At 40.7% G+C, this 24,801-nt stretch overlaps 1 protein-coding gene across 1 annotated transcript in view; it reads right to left on the bottom strand.

Annotated features, from left to right (window-relative positions):
• The window catches only part of HMCN2 (hemicentin 2), a 192,083-nt gene that overhangs the window by 128,214 nt on the left and 39,068 nt on the right, over positions 1–24,801 (bottom strand). The window contains 11 exon segments of the mRNA XM_074293875.1: positions 9,753–9,902; positions 10,974–11,087; positions 11,345–11,472; positions 13,073–13,214; positions 14,025–14,296; positions 16,774–16,899; positions 17,492–17,636; positions 20,278–20,541; positions 20,946–21,066; positions 21,393–21,499; positions 22,397–22,568. Coding sequence (XP_074149976.1) covers positions 9,753–9,902; positions 10,974–11,087; positions 11,345–11,472; positions 13,073–13,214; positions 14,025–14,296; positions 16,774–16,899; positions 17,492–17,636; positions 20,278–20,541; positions 20,946–21,066; positions 21,393–21,499; positions 22,397–22,568 — 1,741 coding nt within the window.

The following is a 24,801-nucleotide window of genomic DNA, read 5'->3' as shown; positions in this document are numbered from 1 at the left end:
ATATCTTAAAAAAATAAAATTAAGGGGAGAAAAAAAGAAATGTACTGGGAGAAAGGAAAAGGTAGAATGTGCTAAATTATTGCACATAAAATGGCAAGAAAAAGCTTCTACAGTGGATAGAAAGATAAGGAGGTAGGGGAGAGTGATTAAATCTTACCCTCCTAAAAGTTGACTCAAAAAATAATGACATACACACTCAATAGGCATAGAAATCTATCTTATTCTAGGAAGGAAAAGGGGACAAGAGAAGGAAGGGCATGTGATAGAAAAGAGGGCAGTTTGGGGGAAGAGATAGAAGCAAAACACTTTTGATGGGGGACAGGGTAAAAGGGGGAGAAATAAAATTAGTAATGATAACTTAAAAAAAACTTTGAAAAAAGTTTCTCTGATAAAGACCTCATTTCTTAAATATATAGAGAAATGAATCAAAGGTATAGAAATAAGAGCCATAGCCCAGTTAATAAATGATCAAAAAATATGAAGTTTTCAGATGAAGCTATCTATAATCATGTGAGAAAAAAAATGCTCCAAATCACTAGTGATTGGAGAAATTCAAATTAAAACAATTCCAAGGTACAACCTCATATCTATTAGATTGGTTAATAGGACAGAAAAGGAAAATGATACATGTTGGAAGGAAATGTGGGAAAAATCAGACATTAATGCACTGTTGGTAGAATTGTGAACTGATTCAATCATTCTATAGAGGAATTTGGATATGTCCAAAGGGCTTTAAAAGTAACAAAAAGAAATCTTTCTCTAGTTAAAATAAAACCAAAAATCACTCCAGTGGCTAATATTTCTTTTCACTGTACAGAAGGGAAGAGAATAAGCATTAATTATCAACTATGAGTCAAGCACCATACTAAACACTTTATAAATATCACATCTTCACAATAACCCTGAGAGGTAAATGTTGTTATGACTCCTATTTTACAGTTGAAGAAACTGAAGGAGACAGGATTAGGGACTTGTCCAAGGTCACACAACTACTAAGTATTTAAGGTTGCATTTGAACTCAGATTTTCCTAGATCCAAGACAACTAGTGGCATAATAGACAGAATACCAGGCACAGAGTTAGGATGACCTATGTTCAATCCAGTCTTAGACACTTACTAACTTGTGACCTTAAGGCTGTTTTCCTCAGTTTCCTCATCTGTAAAATGAGATGGAGAAGGAAATGACCAACTTCTGCAGTATCTGTAGAGAAAACCCTAAATGGAGTCACAAAGAGTCAGACACAAAGTGACTAAAAAACAACAATAAGAAACTTCCTGAATTCAGGACCACTGTTCTATCTCCTGCCCCACAAAGTTGTCTATGATAACAAATTAGCCTAAGACAATATCCCCATGGATGACATTCAGTACAAGGATCCTAGGATTCAGAGTAGAAAGACATTATAGAGATAACATGGAGCAATCCCTTAATTTTATGGATGAGAAAACCAAAGCCTTGAGTCATGAAATCATTTGCCCAGGATCATATACAAAGTAAGCATTAAAGTCAGGATTCCAGCTCACATGTCCTCACTTTCAATCGAGTGCTTCAAAAGTGTGGCATCCCTCCTGCTGTCCCCTTCCAGATAAGTTGGGGGGAGGGGGCAGAGCTAAGACAGCAGAGAATAAACAGGACTTGGCCTGAGCTCTTCCTGGCTTCTCTCAGAATCAATATTAGATCAAGCCTCTGAATGGATTTTGAAGTGACAGAACCCACAGTGAAGTGTAATAAATTTCCAATAGAAGATATCAGGAAAGGTGTGACTTAATTAGGCGGGGGGGAGGGGAAGAGGGAGTTAGGACAAGACAATGCAGGGAGGCACAGGGTAAAAAAGGCTTGGTGCAGGAAATTTAGTGGGAGGCTCTTAGCCAAAATTCAGACCAGTTGGTCAGCAGACTAGCTGTGAGACTTCCAATACAACTGCAGAAGGCAAATAGCCAACCCCTGAACCCAGCATAACAAGTGGGATTTAGTCAGGCTCATCCAGTGCTATGGGAAAGCCTACAGACCAGCTCTAGCAATGTGTGAAGCCCTGTTGACTTGTAGAGGAAGTTCAATACAACCTCCCTTATGCCCCAGGAGCAGACCTCAACCTTTAAAAATGAGCAAAAAAAGCAAAAAGAGCTATATATAGTTATTATGGAGACAGGGAAGAACAGAATTCAAACCCTGAGGACACTAAAGGCAAAATAGCTCCAGATGAAATTTCAAAAAAGAATATGAACTGGTTTCCAATCTAAAAGGCTTTCTTGGAAGAATCCAAAAAGGATCTTAAAAGAGTTAGAAGAAAAATGGGGAAAGAAAATGAGAACTTTGCAGAAGAGTTTGGAAAAGAAAACACAGAAATTAAATGAAGAAAACTTCTTAAAAAGAGATTTGGTGAAAGAGAAAAAAAGAAAACAACTTCTTAAAAATAGAATTGGTAAAATAGGAAAAAAAGAAAAATTCCTTAAAAACCAGAATTGTTGAAATGAAAAAAAAAATTCAACACACATAAACTACAATTGGCCAAATATAAAAGGAGTTTAAAAAGTTAACTGAAAAAAATTTACTTAAAATTTTACTTAAAAATTGAAAAAAAAAACTGACATGGAAAATAAATCCAGGAGACAATTTAAGAATTATTGGACTACCTGAAAAGCACAATGAAAAAAAAAAAGTGAATGAAGGATTCTGGGAAGATGGCAGAGTGAGTTGGTGAATGTCAAGCTCTCCCGATTTCCCTCACAAATAGAACATATTTGTGCCTCACAGAGAACATAGACTGGTAAAAATCCAAGAAGACTTGGGGAAGAACAAGGGTTCTCCTGATACAACTCCACAAGATCTAAAAAAAGACCCCTGGTCAGGATTAATCTGTCTCTGTTTGAAGTATGAATACCACTGGCCTAGCTCAACAGAAACACCAAGCAGGGACCCCTGGGCTAGCCGGGTGTGGCTGAAGCTTCAGTAGGAACCACAGACACTTTTACCTCCTGGACTGTTTGTCTAGTGGGGGTTTGAGTCTGGGAAGACAGAGTGAACCTCACCTGATTGGAAATGCCAGGCCCAGCTGTGCTGCTAAAACGAGCCCTGGGCAAGAAGGAATTGGCACATCTGTGAATGCAGAGGCAGTGGGGCAGGGGTACTGCTGACTGTGGGCACTTGAAGAAATGTAGACCTCTTGGTTAGAGTAGAGAACTGAAACTTCAGGCATCATCCCCCTCCCCTTAAAATTAGAGTTGCTTATACTAATACCTTATATTTAAAAAATGAACTGGAAAAAAAGAAAGAACCCCCATTGAAACATATTATGGGAACAAGGAAGATCAGAATTCATCTTCAGAGGAGAACACTTTAGTAAAAAAAAAAATCTTCTACCCCAAAGAAATGGCTCCCAGCCCAGAGAGAATTTATCAAACAATTCAAAAAAGAATTCAAAGATCAAATAAGAGACATTGAGGAAAAACTAAAGAAAAAAAATTAAAACTATCTAAGAAAAATAAGATTGTGGGGAAAAGTTAACCAATTAGAAAAGAAGGTACAGAATCTAAAAATGAAAATGACTCTTTGAAAATTAGAATCAGGCAAAGGAAAGTCAACAAAGCTATGAGAGACCAAGAAATAACAAAACAGATTATAAAGAATGAGAAAATAGAACAGAATGTGAAACATTTCAAAAGAACAACAACAGATCTAGAGAACAGATCAAGATGAGAAAATTTAAGAATAATTGGACTGCCAAAAAGTTGTGACCAAAAAAAGAATCTTGGCACAATAATGCAGAAAATAATCCTTAAAAAAATTGTCCTGGAGTGATAGGAATATGAAGGGAAGTAGAAATAGAAAAAATCCACCAACCATCACCTCAAATAGATCCTGTGTGGAAAAGACATAGGGATATGATTGCCAAATAATTGGTTTTGAAACCTCTAGATCAAAGAAAAAATTTTGCAAAGAAACAGGAAAAAAACAATTCAAACACTCTGAAGCTATAATTAGAATTGTACAAGACTTAGCAGAAGCTACAATAAACTACTGCAAGTCTTGGATTCTTATCTACGGACAAGCAAAAGAACTAGACTTGTGGCCAAAAATATCATATCCAGAATAATTGTCTATAATTTTCAGTGAGAAAAAAATGGACATTCAACGAACTTATAGATTTTCAGGTCTTTCTATCAACCAAACTCAAACTTAACAGAAAATATAAGAACCAATATCAAAGAGCAATTTTAAGGAATTCAACCTGGACAAACTGTTTTTTTAACATGGAAAATTTGTGCTTTATGATTAAGATTTACATCAACAATAGGGCAGCTCAAAAGAAAGATTGGCAGAGTAAAGCTAAGAATAGTAATCATGTTATACAAATGAGGTACAGAGAAAGAATAGATACCAAGGCATTGGGGGTGGGGAGGAGAGCTCATAGTTCTAACAACCTACTCACATTGGGAATGGATGTAATAGGCAACACTACATGTATACTATGAAGGGGATAGCCCCTCCAAAATCTATAAAAAAATAAGGGGGTAGGGAGAAATCAGTGGGGAAGCAAAGAGTGAGGGAAGACAAGGATCCCTGTGTGGGGAGATAAGTAAGCCAAGTTATAGAGCAGAATTTAGTGAAAGTCAGCAGTGACAGGAAAGACGTGTGTATATCTGGAATATATGTATGTGTGACTGTGTGTATGCATGTAAATATATATATATATACATAAATATATCTTTTCTTACAAAATCATTAAGAAAAACTGCCCTGATATCCTAGAACCAGAGGGTAAAGTAGCCATTGAAAGAATCCACTCATCACTCCTTGAAAGAGACCCCAAAAGGAAAATTCCAAGGAATATTGTAGCTAAATTTCAGAATTATCAGAAAGGGTTGTCACCCTCCATCTCTCTGATGATTTTCAGCAAGCGTGGACATTAGGGACCCAGCTTTGGGACAGCACTTAGAATAAATAAAATAAGGAAGTGGGATAGTCTTTGTGGCATACCAGCAGGGAGAATAAGTTAGAGAGATACTTTACCCAACAGATAGGTCTTTAAAGGTATGGGAGCAAAAAAATAGCAGTATGTTCTCAGATCCTCCTGGAAAGGAAAGGTTTGCATCTCCTGGCTCACTTCAAACATTTACCAGGAGTGGAATTTTTCATTTAGTGTCAGGAAATGGGACACAAGCCCACTACATTCCCTACCCTGGGGTCCCTGCCAAGCTGACAGAAGCGGTCAGTTTTCAGCTGCCACTATATGGCCAGCAAACTTGATTTCACACCCTTCCTGCCAGGACCCACTATGTCTATGGGGAACAGGTGGCAGCCCCTATTTCTCTCCAGAAAGGGTTGGGCCATTTCCAGGAGTACAAAAGGAGCTCCCTTTTCCCATCAGAAAGTATCCTCTGTTTACCACTGGCCCCAAAACTATATGGCACCTGTTTCTTCCTCTCTGACCCCAGAAACCTCATAGTGAAATCTGCCCCAGAAGAGCAGGCCCACTGCTTCCATGCTGCACCAAGCCCTCCACGAGGCAGTTCAATGAACACCTCTTTGAGATTCAGCATTCTAGATCATAGGATTTAGGCTCATACATCTGGGCTGGAAGGAACTTCTGAAGTGAACCTTTTTATATCATAGGAAACAGCCTAAGAAAGGTTAGATGACGACTAAAACCATACATAATAAATGTTATTGATTAAGGTAGTAAGCCTCACAGACAGAATTTGTTCTATTTTGCTTTTATAGGCAGAAATTGAACTTGTTTGCTGACTCCAGAGTTGGTTAGCTTCATCTGTAATATCACTGAGTGTCTTGTAAGCTATAACATGCTATCTGTGAGATACTGTCACTGTGATGACTTAGGGCACAAGGAACACATGCTATAGTAGAAAGAATACAGAGGCAGTTAGGTGACAGCTGGACTCAGAGTTCAAATCCTGCCTCAGATAATGACTAGATATGTTACCAGGAGTGACTCCCTCTCAGTCTCAGTTTCACAAGGTATAAAATGAAGACACTTTCCTCCTAGGGTTGATCACTTTTTTTTTAAATTGTGAATGTTATTACATATGTGGCTTTGAAAAAGTTATATCATCTCTTTAAAACTAAGCTTTCTCATTGCTTAAAAAAAAAAGAATTGAGTTAAGGAATCTCTAAGATCCCTGTTCGTTCTCAATCCTATGACCTTCTCACTTGCAGCCACTTATTGGGGCCAGGGGGTACTGGAGCAATCTCAAACCTATTTCAGAGAGCTGATTGTTAAATTTTCAGTGTGAGCATTTACATCTCAGAAATTAAAAATGCTACAAATCAAGGCTTGATTGTTTAGAGAAAATGATGGAGAAATTGTTAATAATGTATATTAATTAAGCATTTAAAAGCATGTCATGGGTACATTTTTTTTCCTTGGAGAACTGTTATCAAACATTTCCCAGCATACTCCTAGCTGAGACTCTATATTACTAGTATCTAAGATCCCTGATTTGATACCAGCACTATCATCCCATTCCTCATTCATCCATTCATTGTTTACTGAAGAAACAGTGCAGTATGATAATAATTGTTCTTATTTACATTCTTTTTTATTTATAGTCTTATTTATTATTTATTATTCTTATTTACATAGTACTTTGAGGTCTACAAAACACAATAAACAAGTTATCTTATTTGGGCATCACAACAACTCTGTGACATGGGCACTGCCAGATATAATCCTCATTTGCCAGATTAAAAAAAAAAAGTGAGGCAGGTAGAAGTCGCACTTGGGAATCATAGCTTGAGAAGCTGGCCTGGCTTATAATATAGGCTCTGCAAATTAGTTGGAAGAATTAAGGGGAAAATAAGCATTGTTTTATTTTTTAAAAAATTATGTTGGGGGTAAGGGTAGAGAGACCTGTTCAGAATATAAAAGCATTTAGAAGGTTGTAGTTACTTAAGTCTCCTTACTAAGAAAAAGTGATAAATATTGGGAAGTGTTTGTAGCAAGAAATAAGCCAGAGATGCCTAGTTTTTCTTTCTCTTTCCTTTAAAATGCAGGTTTGCTTTAGAAAATAAAATGTTGGCTGTGGAAAGTTTACCAATGTGTTTCTGATCATTTTTGTTAAAGACAACAAAATTCAAAGGTCACCAATCTTATGCATTCTGAGCAGTTCTAAATGTCTCATCTAAAGCACACAATTAGTAAGTGTCTGAGGAAGGATTTAAACAAAGATTTTTCCAACTTTCATAAGGATGTAGAAACAACTAATACAGGGTTCCTACTTTATTTGAAGGATTTTTTTTATCTATTGGGAGGAACAAGTACACAAATAACCATATAATGAAGAATGGATTGGGATGAGTAATAAAGGAGTAAACACTATTCTATAGAGGTGCAGAGAAGAGACAGAGAGAACTCAGGATGAGAGAGACTAAGAGACACAAAGACAGAGACAATATACACATTTCATGAAATATATTATATGATTAAACATGCAAACACACATATGCACATACAAGAAAAAAGAGAGGGAGAGAGAGAAAGGTGGAAATTGAGATGGGGAAGAGGTAAATTAAACAGACAGAAAAAGAGAAAAGGAAAGAGAGAGAAGGAAGAAGAAGAGGAATAAAAGGACAGGTAGGGAAAGAAACATACAGAGAGAAATAGAGACAGAGGGAGAGACAGAGAGCAAAGCAGAGAGAGACAGAGACACAGAGAGAAGCAGAGACAGAGAAACAGAGAGAAAGAGAGAGACAAAGACATATCCGGGGAGAAACAAAAACAGAGACAGAAAGGCAGAGACAGAAAGAACCAGAGATAAAGAGATTGAGATAGAGACAGAGACAGAGACACAAAGACAGATACACACACACACACACACACACACACACACACACACACACACACACAGAAACTGAGACAGAAACAGAGAGCCAGACACAGAAAGAAGCAGAGAGATAGAGAGATTGAAGCAGAGATAGAGACTAGACACAGAGAGGGACTGAGACTGAGAGAAAGAGAAAGAGACAGACACAGAGACATAGAGACAGAGACAGAAATAGAGACACAGACACAGTCAGAGACAGAGAGACACAGAGAGATTGAGGGAGACAGAGACACACACAGAGAGAAACAGAAACAGAGACAGAAAGATTGAGATAGAGACAGAGATAAGCACAGTGACAGAGAGAGAGAAAGATTGAGAAAGAGAGAGAGGAAAAAAAAACCAGAAAGGGGTAAAGGAAACTCCAACTCAGATCCTCCCTCTTAATAATACTAATAACTGTTAGCATTAATTAAGGGCTTTTCAGCTTGCAAAGTACTTCCCATGTTACCTCATTTAATCCTTACAACCCCCTAGGAGGTAAGTGCTTTTATTATTCTCCTATTACAGAAAATAGAACCAAAGAGGAGATTGGATGGCTATTCCAAGGTCACACATCTGGTAAGTGTCCAAGGCTGGATTTGACCTCAGATCTTCCCAAGCCAAGTCTGCTGTGCTCTCATACCTTACCACTCTATGTTGAAGCTCCCTCGAGTGCTCCAGCTTCCATGGATCACTGTCTCCTCTGTGCTTCAGAGCCCTCATGATCTGACTCAACAGATCAAGTACTCAGTTATTTTGGCTTTGAATTGTTTTCTGATTATTTCATGTGATATATCCATTTTCCCCATGACTACCTCTTTTCCTTCTGTGACTCCCAGGGTCTAGTATACTCAGAGAGAAACACTTACTGGAGGTAGCACTGCACAATGCAAAGAGCCCTAGACGGGGAGTCAAAAGACCTGAGTTTGAATCCCAACCCTGCTGTTAGGGGTTTGCCCCCACACACTTCATGTCCCCTCTCTCACCATTTGCCCATTTGGATTGGGTGATCTCTTAGGGTCTGGGTCAGTGCTGCCTGAGTGGGGTCTATTGTTTAATCTAGGCCTTCTTAATCTCTTTCCACTTGTGAAATCTTTTCACTTGAGAAGTTTTTACTGGACGCCATCTCCAATCTGAGCTGAGCGATTTCTGGCAACGTTCATGCTTGCGCAGTGCAGAGCGAATGTGTTGGGTGCTCAGAATAAAGGCTGCAATGATGTCACGCAATGCCACATGGGCAAGCACTACCAGAAATACCTCGGATTCATGACATGTTGGACTTTGAATTAATTTGTTGGTCTTTCTTTAAGAAACCTTTTATCGTTGCCAACTTTTTCATGACCCCCACATTCAGTTACATGACCCCATGTGGGGTCTGTTTAGTCAGTTTAAGAAGCTTTGTTCTAATTTAATGTATCCTGAGGTCCCTTCCAGGGCTGAAATCATATGATTCAGTTTTATTCAGACACTTCAATAATGTTCGTTCACAGGACTGGGGTGAGAGGTAGTCTTTTTGCAAGATGAGATCACAGTTCATGATTCTATGGATACTGAATAAATCAGTCTGGTAGAAACAATGACTGCTATTAACCAGTCTAACCACTGAACTCGCTTGCTCTTCAGTGACCTGCTCATTCCAGTTACGTATATGTCCTGGATCTTTCATCTTTCGTGATGAAAGTAGCCAACAGCCCAAAAGACATTTGGCTTAACATTTCTATTCATCTGTCCTACGGTTGGCTCAGCGTGTGGCTGAGCCTCCAGCGCTCTCAGTCCAATGCCCAGCATGATGAGACACTAAGGGGTGTTTTGCTCTCCTTGCTCAGCCCAGCTATAATGATAAGGGCTGGAGAAGGAGGTTGGGGATTGGTTGGGATGGGGAGATAGAGAGAAGAAAAAGGGAGAACAGGGACTACAGGGAAGAGACTTACATCCAACCTCCAGCTTGATGTCAGCTGATGCTGCTCCCAGCTCATTCACTGCCTTGCAGATATAGTTGCCTGCATCCCTCTCCTGGACTTCTTGGATCCGCAGAATTCCAGTATGAGCCACCTCGGGAGCCAGGATCATTTCCCGACCTCCTGGGCCCCAGAGTAGGAAAGGATGGGAGAAGATAGTAGGTGAGAGAACATGGTCAAGTGGGGATCATGCAGAGATCAGGATCAGGATGGCTAACTATGCCCTGTGCCTTGCGTTGCCAATATACTTTGTGACCTGAAGCAAATGGCTCCCCTTCTCTCATCCTAAGCTTCCCTGTACATTATCTTCAGGTAAATCAGGCTTGTCTTCTGCGAGTAGGAAAAAAATCTACAGAAAACGTGAGGAGGTGAAAAGTCCAAAGTTCTATTCTTTATTTTCTCTCTCCCTGCTTCCCCCTCTCTGAACCCTCACCATACACATATTTCAATATCAAGACCAAATTAGAAGAGTAGTTTTCTTCTAGGATAGTCCCCAGGCTCCAGTGTAAAATCCCAAAGGGACTCCAGGGCTCACCCAAGGACCCAGAAATATCTCCAGTTTCTCAGAATCTGTGAACATGGTTGGAATTCCAGAGTAACTTATCTAGTCTCTTCTCCCCATCTCTCCATGCAACTCCCAACTTCCACATCTTCTTCGACCTTATTCCTTTCTTTTCCCTGTATCTCTCATTTGAAATCGGCAGTCATGAGCAGAGAGAATAATTGGTTCCCCAAATCCCCTTTACATAGAACTTCAGAGGCTAAATTAAGACACCAGTATTTGTGCAGAAGCCCTTCTATCCAATTGCCTTTTGATGCTCTTCATTCCCCATGGATACAACTCTAATTGTTAGACAACTTCGCCTTATGGCAAGCCAAAGTCCACTTCTGCAACTTCTAACCCATACTCTTGGTTCCACACTGAGGACAAGTATCATAAGACTAATCTTTCTATATGGGAATCCTTCAGATGCTAGGAAATAGCTCAGGTTCCCATGTCTTCTCTTCTCAAGGTTCAATATTCTCATTACTTTCACCTTCTTCTGGATAAGAAGTTCTTTTAGAAGTAAAGAGGAGCTTCTTCCCAAATCTACCTAGGGTCATTTTCCTTGACTTAACTATAGCTTTCTTCCCCTTTTTTCCACCCCCAACGTTAGACTCATTGTCAGAAGCTGTGTCCTCTCCATCACCCACCTCTGTACCAGATGACTCGGGGGGGAGGGACCCCAGATGCCTTGCACTCCAGCACTGCCTCCTCCCCAACTGGAGCCCGTACCACACGTCTCAGGACAGAGACAGATGGGGGATCTGGGGAGAGAAAAGAATTCTTGTTACCAACTTTCCTCCAAAGGAACGAGGGCCTTGATAGGAACAGGGAAAGGACCAAAAAAAACTGATGTCCTCATCCTTTAAAAGCTTATTCTTTCAACTCAACTAGGGAAGAATCACCTGGGAAGAGATATGAGCTGCTATGATGTTAAAATTTAATTCACTCCAATTGGGAAAAACTTCACACTTGTATCCTCCCACCCCCTGATGGAGAAGACAAGCTCTGAGACTGATACCTGTGTGAAAGAGTGTGACAGTCTGCTCATCTGTGCCAGCCTCATTGATGGCCTGGCAGCTGTAATTCCCAGCATCCTCTGGGGCCACGCTCTGAATGATCAGAGTACCCTGGTCATCCACAAAGAACCTGAAGTCAAAACAAAAAAGGCAGAGGATGGGGACCGCAGAGGGAGGGAGAGAAGGAAAGACTTAAAAAGGCAGATGACATATGGGGTAGGAGGATGTGCTCAGAAGGTCTATCTATCCTAATCTCTGCTCCTCCTTCTTCACCTTCTCCAGAGGTCAAAGACACAAGCAAAAGAGGTTTGCTATAAGGTTTGTTCAGTCCCAGAACTCTCAAGATTATAGCATTTTAGGCTATATATCCCTATACATATATCTACACATGTATATATATATATATATATATATATATATATATATATATATATATATATATATATATATAAATATATATATATATATATATTTATATATATATATATATTTATGTATATATCTATATATCACACACCAAGTCTCCTTACTGCCCAACTCCACCTTGCCACACCACGATGATTAGGTTAAGTACTCTATAAGACTCTTCAGAACTGCCATGTTTAGACTGTCCCTACATAGAAAGTATTCTAAGATAGTTTAGGTATACCACAAGACTTAGAGCTGAAAGAAATCTAAAAGATCATCTAATCCAATTCTTTTACTTTATAAAAAGGTAAACAGAATTCAAAGAGTGAAAATGTTTTTTCTAAGTCATATAAACAGTGTGGAGTAGCAAAGTCAGGATTTGAACCAAGATCTTCACTATAAATTTTGTGCTCTTTCCACTATTCTACGTTCCTCAATTCCTCTACTGAAACCAAGGTCATTCTGATTAGATGATAAGGGTGTGATAGTTTATATATCAGCATATATATGTATATATACATGCATATGGATATGTATAAAGAAAGAGATTATTATAAATATACTTATATGTATATACACAAACATATACATATACATATATATGGGTGTATGTGTGAATACATGTGTTGTATATGTGTATAAAGAGCCTTCCAAAAGTTTTAATGTAGTTTTAAGCTATTTAAATTGTATATGGGGATGCCAATTAATAACATTAATAAAATGATACATTTTTCTGGTACACTTTCCAAAGTATTCTCTTTTTTTATAAGTAATTGAAGTTAAGTGACTTGCCTAAGATCACACAGCTACTAAATGTTAGGTATCTGAGGCTGGATTTGAACTCAGGTTCCCTGACTCCAAAGCTGGTGCTCTATTAATTACAACATCTAGCTGCCCCTTTTCAAAGTATTCGTGCACCATTTATTTGATTTGTTCCATATACTTCTGTGAACTGAACGAGGTGTTATGACTCCTATTTATACATGAGAAACTGAGGCTTGCCCAAGGTCACAAGCTAGTTAAGTGCAGAACCAGAAGGGAGCAAACTTTTCAGCTCCCAGTCCCAAAGCCATCCAAGACATGAGAGCAGAGTCTGTGCAAAGGCATGGAGGTGGGATCAGAGATTTAAAGCCAGAAGGAACCTTAAAGACTATCTATTGCATGCCTTCATTTTATAAAAAGGAAAATTAAATTCTAGGGAGGTTAAGGATCTTGCCCATGATTATACAAGTGATGGGGCCAGAACAGGAATCTGATCACAGATTCTGACTTCAAGACCCCTTCTATAATGACTCCTTAAACAGAATCCCAGTGTTCCTTACCTTCCCTTCTTCACTATCGTCTGGGCTTTGTGTTTCCAGGAGATACTGGGTGGGGGGTACCCAGAAGCAGTGCAGCTGATCCTCACCTCAACACCCTGGGAAAAGTGCTGGGAGATGGTGTTGATGCTTATCCGAGGAGGCTCTACAGCAATAGGAGAAGATCAAAACAGGGTCTGAGTCAGAGGCCAGGGCATCTTCCAACCCAGAGCCCTAGACTGCCTCTGCTTTAGCCAGGAGGCAGAGAAAGGAAGCTGAAAAAAAATAATAAGAGTGTAGGAGACCAGCACCACCTGCTATAACTAACTTGAGGTGCACAGAATGGCCACTCTAGGTATGATTCCTTTCGGATGTGCTCGCCTCAATGACAGCCTGGCAGCTACAATTCTTGGTGTCCTTCAGGAAGTAATCATCCTCCATATCAGGATATTCTGATCCTCATCTCCCCTCATCAAGCTAGATACTACCAATTTGTAGAGAAGCTGTTCCAGTGTGGATGAGGATCACTTCCATTACCATTCTAAATTAGAAGGCTTCCCACCAGCATCCCAATTCATGTCACTCAAGGACCCATCTCTGGATCTTGTCCCTGACTTCAAAATTCCAAATTAGAACCCTGGGGGCTTTAAAACAGACTACACAGGGGTTGATGGTCAATGGTAGGAACAAGAAAGTACTATACTGATGTAGAATGAATGCTACTCCTTGCTTCATCAGCAACAAGGGCACCTTAAGCTAGATATTAGGGTGAATTTCCCAAAAGTGAGGGCTGGTGGAGTTTGGCAGCAGTGGCCAAGGAATGCTTTGAAATTGCTTTCCTTGAAGGTCTCTCTAATAGGGTCAAATTATTTGTTGGGAAAAGGGAAATATGGAGACAAAGGGATGGAGGAGATAACCTCTTAGGGTACTGGGTCAATTTTGAACTGGGAGTGATGGAGGAGACAGGAAGACTTACCTCTAACAAAGAGCCAGACTGATGCCCTTGCCATCCCATTGGCATTGCTAGCCAGGCACTGGTATCTCCCGCCATCACTGGGAATGATGCCATTAATCTCCAGAGACAGGTTAGCCAGCTGTGCCACCCGTCCTGGTGAGGCTGGTAAAGCCCTCCAATCACGGATCCAGGTCAGGTTGTAGGGAGCCTTGTCTAGCACATGGCATGACAAGACAGCTGTCTCTCCCGGAGACACAGTGACATTCTGCGGAGAAGTCAACTGGGTGGGGGATCTGTGGGAGAACACAAAGTCAGACTAGAGCTGAGGGGATGGGGTTTGAGCAAAGTATTTGCACTGCAGAGAGAGAGAGGAGAGAAAGGGAGACAGAGACAGAAACAGAGACAGAGAGACAAGCAGACAGACTGACAGAGAGAGACGACTAAAGACAGAAAAAGAAAAGGAGAGAGAGAAAGAATGAAAGGAGAGAAAAAGAGAGAGGAGAGAGACAGAGACAGAGAGACAGAGACAGAGACAGAGAGAGAGAGAGAGAGAGAGAGAGAGAGAGAGAGAGAGAGAAGGAGACAGAGACAGAGAGAGAAAAGAGAGACAGACAGAAAGAAAAAGAAAGAGGGGAGACAGACAGACAGACAGAGAAACCATGATGTCTATACTCCAGCTACTACTATTCTATCTCTCTCCCTATTAGAACCTTGGACTCCATTTCTATTAACTACAATATCTAGCTGTCCCTTTCCAAAGTATTCATGTACCTTTTATTTAATTTGTTCCATATACTTCTGTAAACTGAACAAGGTTTTATGACTCCTATGTTATACATGAAGAAATTGAGGCTCGTACAAGGTCATAAGCTAGTTAAGCACAGAATCAGAAGGGAGCAAACTTTCCAGCTCCCAGCCCCAAAGCCATCCAAGACATGAGAGCAGAGCCTGTACAAAGGCTTTCTCTAAGAGAGGTGAGTTTCAGCTTCATTTTACCTGAAACCAGGCCTCTAAGCCTGGCCAACTCCACAGATTGTTTTTTATAGTTTTCTCCTTTTACAAATAGATTCTCTTTTATATGTTATCTTTCTCTATCAAAGTGTAAGCTCCTTGAGGGTAGAGTCTATCTTGCTTGTTTGTGATTGCATTTCTGAGCATTTAACATAGTACCAGACACAGCAAATACCTAATAAATGTTTCATCTATCTGTCTGTTTGTCTGTCTCTGTCTGTCTCTGTCTCACTCTTTGTCTGCCTATCTATATGGACTCACTCCTCATTTCCTAAATGCTACATCACTTACTCCAAAATGATACAGAATCAGGACACATCAATTCATATCCCAGGCCCTTTTAATTATAGTGTTTTCCGTCTTTTAATAATTTTCTATTTTTCTTATATACAACTTGCTTTGTATATATTTATTTCCATGTTGTCTCCCTCATTAGATTAACAAACTTCTTGCGGCAGGTACTTTTTTTTGTCTCGTTTTGTATCTCCAACACTTAGTATTGTGTCTGCCACATAGTAGGCACTTAATAAATCTTATTTACTGATTTGCTGCCTGACTATTAGCCCATCACTTTATTTCTCCGAGCCCTACTTTCTTCACGTGTAAAATGGGGATTATGATACAACTTCACACGATTGCTATGGAGAAAGTGTTTTATACACTTTAAAGTGCTGGAGAAATATGAAATGCTCTTAATAATTATTATTGTTAATAATAGACAAGGAGGATGAACACTTGTCAGTGATAATGTAGTGAGTACTTAGTGGGGTAGAATATTAGACTAAAAATCCTCTCAAGTCTCTTCTGACTCTGAGATTCAATGATTTAATCCTCTGTACCAGGATCTCTTCCAAACTTTGGGGACAGTCACACCCTAGAAGGACTGATGATTTCATCAGATGCTACATGACTTACATTCTAAATTAAAGTCAATATGTAATAAGAGACTAAAATTTAAAAAATAAAAATAAAAGAACATTTTAGTATTTTTGAGCTAATGATTTAACATTTTGAAATATATCTTTAGGAAATAACCAAAAAGAAAAGGTAGCTATTCAGAAGAGTTCATAGCAATGCTATTGGAAGCAACCTAAACACTAGAAGAAGCAAACTTCTGAATCCTTCTGGAATATGCCTTATTGAATATTCCTTTTCTTTATCATCAGATCCTCTCTACCTACTAGATCCTTACCACTATCTAAAAAGATGCTTCGAGTCTTCCCCATCTTTAAAAAAAAAAAACTTTCTTAGACTCCATCTTCAAGCTATTGTCCTATATCTTTTCTCCTTTTCATCACCAAATTCCCAGGAAGAGTTTTCTACTTTTGTGCCTCAACTTTCTCAATATCCAATTATATCTCGATAATTTGTATTATGGATTCTGACCATGAGTCCAGAGAAATTCTCTTAAACATTGCTTAATGATTTTATCTAAAGGGACAGCATGGCTTATCAATCTTCATTATCCTCAATCTCTCTGCAGCTTATTTGTTTACTGATCAATAGACTGATTAAAAAAACAGTGAAAAGAGCACTGGATTTGGAAATCAGAACTATCTCTGGATCCTTGGAAAGCCCTCTGCACTCTTTCCTCAACCATAAAGCATATCTAAGATTACCTTCACATTTCAAATATGATTCAACAAATTCCTTCAAAGCCTGGGGAAGATGCAAACCCAAAAAACAAGACTTACTGGTGGGGAGCTGTTTCTGAGAAAGCATCTGCAGGAGCCAGAGGGGAGAATACCAAAAAAAATACAAACCTGTAACCACAAGTTGGGTTTTTGCCTTTCCCATCCCTGCTCGGCTCACGGCTGTGCACTCATACATGCCTTCCTCTGATTTGGAAGCTCGAGGGATCTCCCAGCTGCTGTTTCCTGACTCTCTATAAATCAAACATGTAGAACACTCGCTGTGTGAGGGCAAGGGTTGTTACATTATTGTCTCCAGGTATCCTAGCACATAACAGGAGCTTAATACATTTGTTGATTGATCATTAACCTCCTCCTATTCAGACCACCCCTTAAATATACATTCTACCATTGTCCTCTTCCTAAGCAATCTCAAGAGGATCCCAGCTAACTTTTGTTCAACCTAGGAAAGAGTTATTGCCTATCTAGGAAGAATGTTTGAAGAAGGACATTCAGATGCCACTAATTAGGTTCCATTTCCCCTTTCTGGGTCTGACTGTTCTGAGAGGACTACCTGATAGAGAGCTAGGTGAGTCTTCCCACTATATCCCAGGCAAGGCACTAGGATTTTCTAATCTAGGGCTTCTTAAACTCTTTCCATTCATGACTCCTTTTTGCCCAAGAAATTTTTACATGAACCCAGGCATGTAGGTATATAAAATAGGTATACAAATCAAACATTTACCAATAATAAATCATAATTTTGTGACTTCACAGGGAGCTGGACTCTAAGCCACAGGGCTACAGGGAATAGGACTAGGAGCCAAACTCCCACTTCATACTCACTGGAAATGCCTCTCCTCGCCTAGCTTCACTCCATTTCGTCTCAGCTGGAGCCGAAATGGGAGTGAGCTGTGGACTGAGCAAGTGATGAGCAGCGGCTGCCAGAGATACCCATGGATCTTGCTGGGCATGGTCACCAATGGAGAACCTAGAAAAGGGCAAGGGAATAAATATTTATATTGTACCTGCTATGTACTAGGTTCCATGCTAAGTACTATTATTATCCCTGTCTTACATTATAAGGCAAACAGTTAAGTGCTTTGCCCACGGTCATCTAACTAATAAGTATTTGAGACTGAGTTTGAATTTAGTTGTTCCTTAACTCCAGGCCCAGCATTCTATCCACTGAACCACTGAGCTGCCTTCAAGAAAAGGTAGCCTAGGAACAAAAAGCCAGCCCTCAACTCCACCTCAGCCAACTCCAACCCCAAGGATACCCATTACCCTCATTATCCAAGGAGAAACAGAAAGGGAGAAGGGTGTTATGGTTTAAAAAAAAAAAAAAAAAAAAAAAAGGATTGTAGCCTGGAATTCTGGTTCCTGTTTTATCTCTAGTCAAATGTATGGCCTTAAGGAACTTACTTCTGGCTCTCATCATTCTCATTTATAAAAGCATGGGATGATCTAAGTAAGACCTGGCTTTGAGAGCTGAAAGAAACAGTGAAAATTATAATTCAATAATGAGGACTGAATGTGGATCAAAGGATAATATTTTCACCTTTTGTTGGCTTTTTCTTTCTCATGGCTTTTTCCCTTTTGGTCTGATTTTTCTTGTAAAACATGACAAATATGGAAATATGTTTAAAAGAATTGCACTTTAATATGTATCAGAGTGTTTGCTATCTTGAGGAGAAGGGAGAAAAGGGATGAAAGGAGAAAAATTTGGAACACAAAGTTTTATAAAAATTAATCTTGAAAACTATCTTTACATGTACTTGGAAAAAATAAAATACTATGACTATTGAGGGGAAAAAAAAAACTTGTTCAATAAATGAGGAAACCAAAACCCAGCTGAGGACAAAGGTATATAGTGTTAATGTCAGTCAAGATCGTTTGTCCACTTGTTGATGTGTTCAAATGGGGATTCCTTTCATGGATAGGTTGAACTAGATGGCCACTGGGTTCCCTTATGGTTCTCGAATTTTGTGATTTTAAATACAGCCCATATCTTCTGAATTTGAGTTTAACTTTTTTTTAATTCCACTGCTTTTCAAAGTCCTTTTCGATTCTAAAATTACATGATACTGCAAATCCCAGGCTCATTCCCAGTTCTGTCACTCCCTCATTATGGACTTCAGGCAGTTATTCAACTCCTCCATATACCCCATTCTTCCCTGGCGCAATGGAGAGACAAATCTCCTCCATCTTGACCCCCCCAAACATACAAAGCCAATCCCATAAAGATACACTCAGGGTGAAACAATGTGGACAACCTCCTCAGAAAACAGGGTGGGGCAAGCTTATGTCATATGGGCTCCCAGCCACATCCCAAGGGATGAGAGGCCTGGACCACTACCCAATGTCTTTGTGAGCATCCCTTAGTCCACTTCCCCCCTCCTCTCACTAGCAGTTTTGCCAGGTCCTGGCTAGGCTCTGAAGCTCCCCCCCCCTTTCCTCTGAAAACCTAAAAGTTCCAGGGATTCAAGATCTCAGCTCACAGCATCACCACCATCTTATCTCCAGACAGAGCATCCCGCTCCAAGATGTACATCTAACTTTCCTTCCCAAGGTCCATGTTTCCCAGACAGAAGGAAAAACAACACACACATACAAAAAGCCCCAAACCATATTCCACCCTCTCCCCTTTCTAATGCATAAACAAAGACAGAGATCAAAAGTCAGTGCTGAACTCCAACAATCCTGTTGGTCGAGAAAAAAAAGAGACTCCTATTCCCCCTGCAGAAATTCCTTCCCAGAAACTCAGCCTCACAGCTGTGCAGAGAAGGCTCACATTCTCTTTCTGGGGCCCAGGAGCAATAAGGGAGACAAAAGGAATAGGCTGGAGGTGGCCTAGAAACCGGATTTTCCCCAATCCACTCTTAACTCCTGGACTTTATCAATGATGACTTGTCATCACTAAGAGCTATTAGGGATGAAGGGAGAATCTTCCCACCCCCTTCTAAGTTCCCAGACCTATGGAGCTATTGAAATTTAAATCCCATCTACATCTCCAGTTTACCCAGCATCTCCAGCTGTGTGTGTGTTACAGTGCAGTGTTAGGGACAGTTAGATCCAGTCAACAGGAAATTTTCTAGCTCAGTGCCAGACCTGGAATCAGGACCCCATCTTCCTGAGTTCAAATGTAGCCTCAGACACCTCCTAGCCTGTGACTCTGTTTGTCTCAGGATGTTCATTTGTTGTTCAGTCATGTTCGACTCTCTTTGAGATTTTCCTAGTTACTGGAGTGGTTTGCCATTTCTTTTTCTAGCTCATTATACAGATGAGAAAACTGAGGCAAACAGGTTTAAACGACCTGTGGGGGTCACACAGTGAGTATCTTGAATTTGGGCTTTGCTGATTCCAGGTCTGGCACTCTAGCCATTTTGCTACCTGACACTGGTATATAGAAAGTGCTTAATGAACAATGTTAATTGATGGGTTGATTGATAATCATCATAATTAGCTACAGCAAGCACTATGTAGACTCTAGGTACTTTTATTTTAATTTTTTTAATGACTCTAAGTACAGTAGGAATTCAAGGAGTGGGGAGGACAACTTGGGGAAGAGAGAGCTTCTCGAAGAAATGGACCTCAAATGTCCAAGGCCAATGGAAAGGGTGACTGCTTACCTGGAGCCACTCCACTATAGGCCACGTTAGAGATACGAAGCAGAGGATTGCCTTCATGATCCTCACCCTTCACCTTGAGGTAAAAACGGTCCTTGGGCACTTGAAAGGGAGGTCCCACCCACAATTGGTGGGAGGAGGTATTGGATAAGGGCCGAGTAGGGAGAGTCAACAGGGGCTGGCCAGAGCTATGGGAAAGCTCTACTGAATCTAGGCGCCCTGGAGCCAGCAGACCTGTGGAGTTGATCACCAGGGATATGGGAACTCCTGCAGAGGAAAGAGGAAGATGCAAAGGAATCAGCTATAGTTTTGTCGGCAGTTAAAGGGAAAATACAAAGTTGGTATGGCCCAACCCCAGATGTTTCTCTCATCTTCCTGTTGTGGTTCCTAAAATTCCCAAACTTACCAAGTAAGTTATCCTTTTATGTTTCACAAGGGCCTTGTGAAAATATAAGTATGCTACCTGGCAGGAATATCTTAAAAACTCCTTAGTTCAGATTTCTTTAGCAAACTATGGTGAAAAGTAGGGAATCTAAGACAGAGGGCTTTTTGGTGAGAGGGAAAGGAAGGGAAAGGTTTATAGCTGCACAAGGTGAAAAGGGAAAACTCTAAAAGCAGTGCTCTCCACTCTCTCTCCCCAAAATCTATACCTAATACCAAAACCACTATACCTTGCAAGGGCCACTCAATGGTATGATTGAGATCCAGGGAGGGCTGGGTGGTGAAACCAGCTCGGAAATTGATGTTGCTGATGCCCGTGATCCTCACGGAGTGGCGACCGCTGCTATAGACCTATCAGAACCCCCGTCCCCATGCAGAGAATGTTAATCATCAAATCGCCACCCTACTCTTCTGACCACCTATAAGTTGAGGATCACATCAGTGTAGACCCTCAGCCCACTCAGCTCTGTCTCCTTAATCTAGACCCATCATCTCCACCTACTACCTACAAAAAATTGGAGGGAAATAGAGTTGCCTCTCATTCCCAAACCTGTACCTTACTTCCTCCCCAACAACTGTCGTCAGATGTTCTCCTCCAGACCTCTACAACCTCCTCTACTCACCCCAATTCCCTGCCCCACACTCTCCTCCCAACCTAAATGCTCCCTCTATCCTACCTTGATGGACCAAAGGCCAGGGTGCTCAGGCTTAAAAGCCACCACCTTAGCAGAGTCTGGGATGTTAAGAAGCATGTTCAATCCTTCATCCTTCTGAATAATCCTCCCTAAGCCAAACAAAAAGAATCAAGAAAACTCATGAGTAACATGGAAAAAGTCTTTGGAATCAGAGGCCCCAAATTCCCAACCCTCTTCTGAAACTTGCTATTTGTGTGATCTTAGGCACATTCCTTAACCTTTCTGAACCTCAATTTCCTCAACTGTAAAATGAGAGTTTTAGGCAAAATGGTTTCTCCTCAGAGTGTCTCAGAAGTCCTCCAACTCAAGAGCCATTTATTTTTTTCTTGGGTATGATAGAGATGTTCCCTGATAGACCAGAACAGGATTCTTACAGTATTCTATATGTTTTCCTGTAGTTCCCCACCACCACCACAGAAGGTTCCTTATCATACCTCTGGAAACCCAATCCTTCTATAACCATCTTCCTCTACCAAACCCCCATTCTAACCCCCTTCTTGAATCACCCAAGGAAGACTCTTTAGGAACTGCAATCCCAGCCCCATATTACATTTTTTGAGCAAGCACCTCATATAACTCTTCCATATTTGGGTGTTAATGTTTCTTAAATAGTTATAGAATAATATAATTTAGAAATGGAAAGGCTGTCAGAGATCAGGCAGCCAGTCCCAGCACACACATTTTATAGATGATGACACTAAAACTAAGAGAAGTACAATAGGGCTTAATAAAGATTTATTGGATTACTGGATTGGATTCCCAGGTAATAGGCCCAGGAAAAGATAGGCCATGACTCTAGGTGCTCTGGGACCGTAATACTCTTTCCATCATACTTTAGCCCAAACTGGCTCCTGGTCCTTCCTTTCTTCAAAGAAAATCAGAGGTTCCACGCAAATATCTCATATTCCTCCTCCCCCACCCACCCCCACATTTACCATATCCCACTCTAGCATAAAAAGATGAGCTAAGCAGTGACAATTCCATACCCAATGGGTCTCTCACTTCAATCTCTGGACCAGGACCACTAAGAGAGATGGTGACCTCTTTCAGACTGGGATCAAATGGGATCTTCCAGGTGTGTTCTCCTTCATTCTCATGATCCGTGGATAGCAGGTGGACCTTAGAGACCTGGATGGCTTCCTCCACCCACTTTAGGACCTACAACATGGAAGGCAGGGTGAGGGAATGCTGCAAACTCAAGAAATCTCTCCCATCCTTATTCCTACAAATCTGAGACTTCTCATGATCACAGTTTTCAAAGCCAGGATGCTTGAAGGTAACTGAGATTGAATAGGAAGTGAGAAAGGACTAAGTCATAATCGTTGAGAATAAAGGAAAGCCAAGCTCAACCCGTGCCCCTTAGATCTAGTCCAAATTCCCAAGTCTAATGTTCAAGACCCTATTGCAATCTGACTCTAGCCTGCCCTTCTAAAGTAGGAAGACCATTTAATTCTGAATTCAGAGGCCCTGAGTTCAGTCCCTAATTCTGTTACATATTAGTGGGTGACCCTGTACAAATCACTTAACCTGTCTGGGTCTTTTTCCTTTTCTTAGTTTTGTATAAAATGGCCTCTAAAGTCCCTTCTAATTCTAGATCCATGACTCTATGATCCTACCCTTATCTTACTCATGATTCTCAAATATGTAGCCATGTTGAGCCCTCATTGTTCACACACACACATACAGACATATACGCGTGCCAACATGATCACTCCTATCCTGCAGTCTCCATTAATTATATTCCTTCATCTGAAATGCTCTTTCTTCTGCATATCAAAATGTTATACATCTTTTAGGGATCAACTCAAGTCTTCCTGCACAAAGTTTTCTCTGTTTGCTTTACCTGCTTTCTCCAAACCTCCTACCATACCTAAAATCTATACTACTCATCTTTAGCTATTCATTATTTACAGTTTTCCAGTTATTTCATGGATATAAATGTCTTGTTTCCTTGATAGGGTTTCCCATAGGAGAGAAACTGTATCATCTCTTACTGTGATTCTATAATAGTCACTGGCATTTATAGAATTTTTGACAATTTGCAAAGTGCTTTTCGTGTTATCTCATTTGATCTTCACAACTTCCCTGTAATGTTATTCTCATTACAGAAAGAGCAGCTTGAAAGCATCCAACAAGTTCAGCCTCTAGAAAGGGACCAAAGAGGACAGACACTAGAATTCCCAAAGGGATTCCAAGGCTTCTCCCAGAAAAGTGAGGGAGACCAACTGAGGTGAGATGGGAGACTCATTCACACTTGTTTGGTGAGTGGAGAGCAGGGCACACTGAACACCAGTTAGACTCCCTGTAAATGATTGTTAAAATACTTAGAAACAACTGGCTCACTTTCCCAGATCTTTCCCTTCATTCCCTTCAACTATTTCCATCCTGGCTTTTTGTCAAAGTCAAGTCTCTCAGAATCCCTAACAAAGAAGATTTCACAATGACCTTGGGAAGCAGGTGCCCATCCTGAGAGTCCAGAGGAAATAATAATCTAAGAAGAGGAGGAAGCTGCCTATAACATCATTACAGGCCTGTTCTGTTACTTTTTTGGAGGAGGGAGAGACAGACACCCAGGAGTTCACGCTACTGAATGAGTGGGGGAGGCAGGAAGAAAAGACTGGAAGCCCAGTTTAGAGGCTTCTGTCCGGGCAGTCCAGCTGGACACATCCCTCTTCCCCCTTCAGGGTACAGGGACAGACTTCATGGGCCAATGAACTCCCTAAAAATATGCCAAATTCAATTCCCCAACAATTTTCATGCACCAAAATGATAGGTTTCAAGACCCTCCAATCCCCACAGGACCTCAGGAGCAACATCCAGAGAGAGCCCAGAGTAAGCAGCTTTATTAAGAAGCTAAATATTTATTTGGTCTGGTCTATGTCTTCCAGATGTCGGCAGGGTGAGGCAATTGGGGTGGGGGCAGGCGTAGGGGGGAGGCTCAGAGAGCTGATGACTGAGCCAAGGATATTTTGGAATTACCAGTCAAGCACGACCATTTGCTGATGGTAAGAATTAAAGAATCTAGTGTCCTTTCCACTGCCAGATGGCCCTTGTTCCATCACTCCATCACTGCAGATAAATTATTACCCCTGCAGCTTTTCCTGGGGGATCTGACAGCTGAGAGTGGCTGGAGAGGAGGGGCAGAAAGCCAGAAGAGACAAATTTGGTCTCTCAGCCACGGCCCAGAAAACAGAGAGGCTAGACTTCTGAGCTGTTGGTCCATGTCCTCAGTCCATGCATCAGTTCTTAGACTCCATGGGGGAAGGGCTTAACTCTAGCCAGGTCTTCACAATGGTCCATCCCCAAATGCCCAGCTTGTGTAACATAAAAACACCCTAGCTCTTCATCTCTTCATCTCACCTGGGAATTGAACAGTTTCACCAGAAGCCTA

Source organism: Sminthopsis crassicaudata, chromosome 2 (genome assembly GCF_048593235.1).
Source record: "Sminthopsis crassicaudata isolate SCR6 chromosome 2, ASM4859323v1, whole genome shotgun sequence".
NCBI lineage: Eukaryota > Metazoa > Chordata > Mammalia > Dasyuromorphia > Dasyuridae > Sminthopsis > Sminthopsis crassicaudata.
The sequence above is the reverse complement of the archived record's forward strand: the minus strand, read 5'-3'. Positions and strand labels throughout refer to the sequence as shown.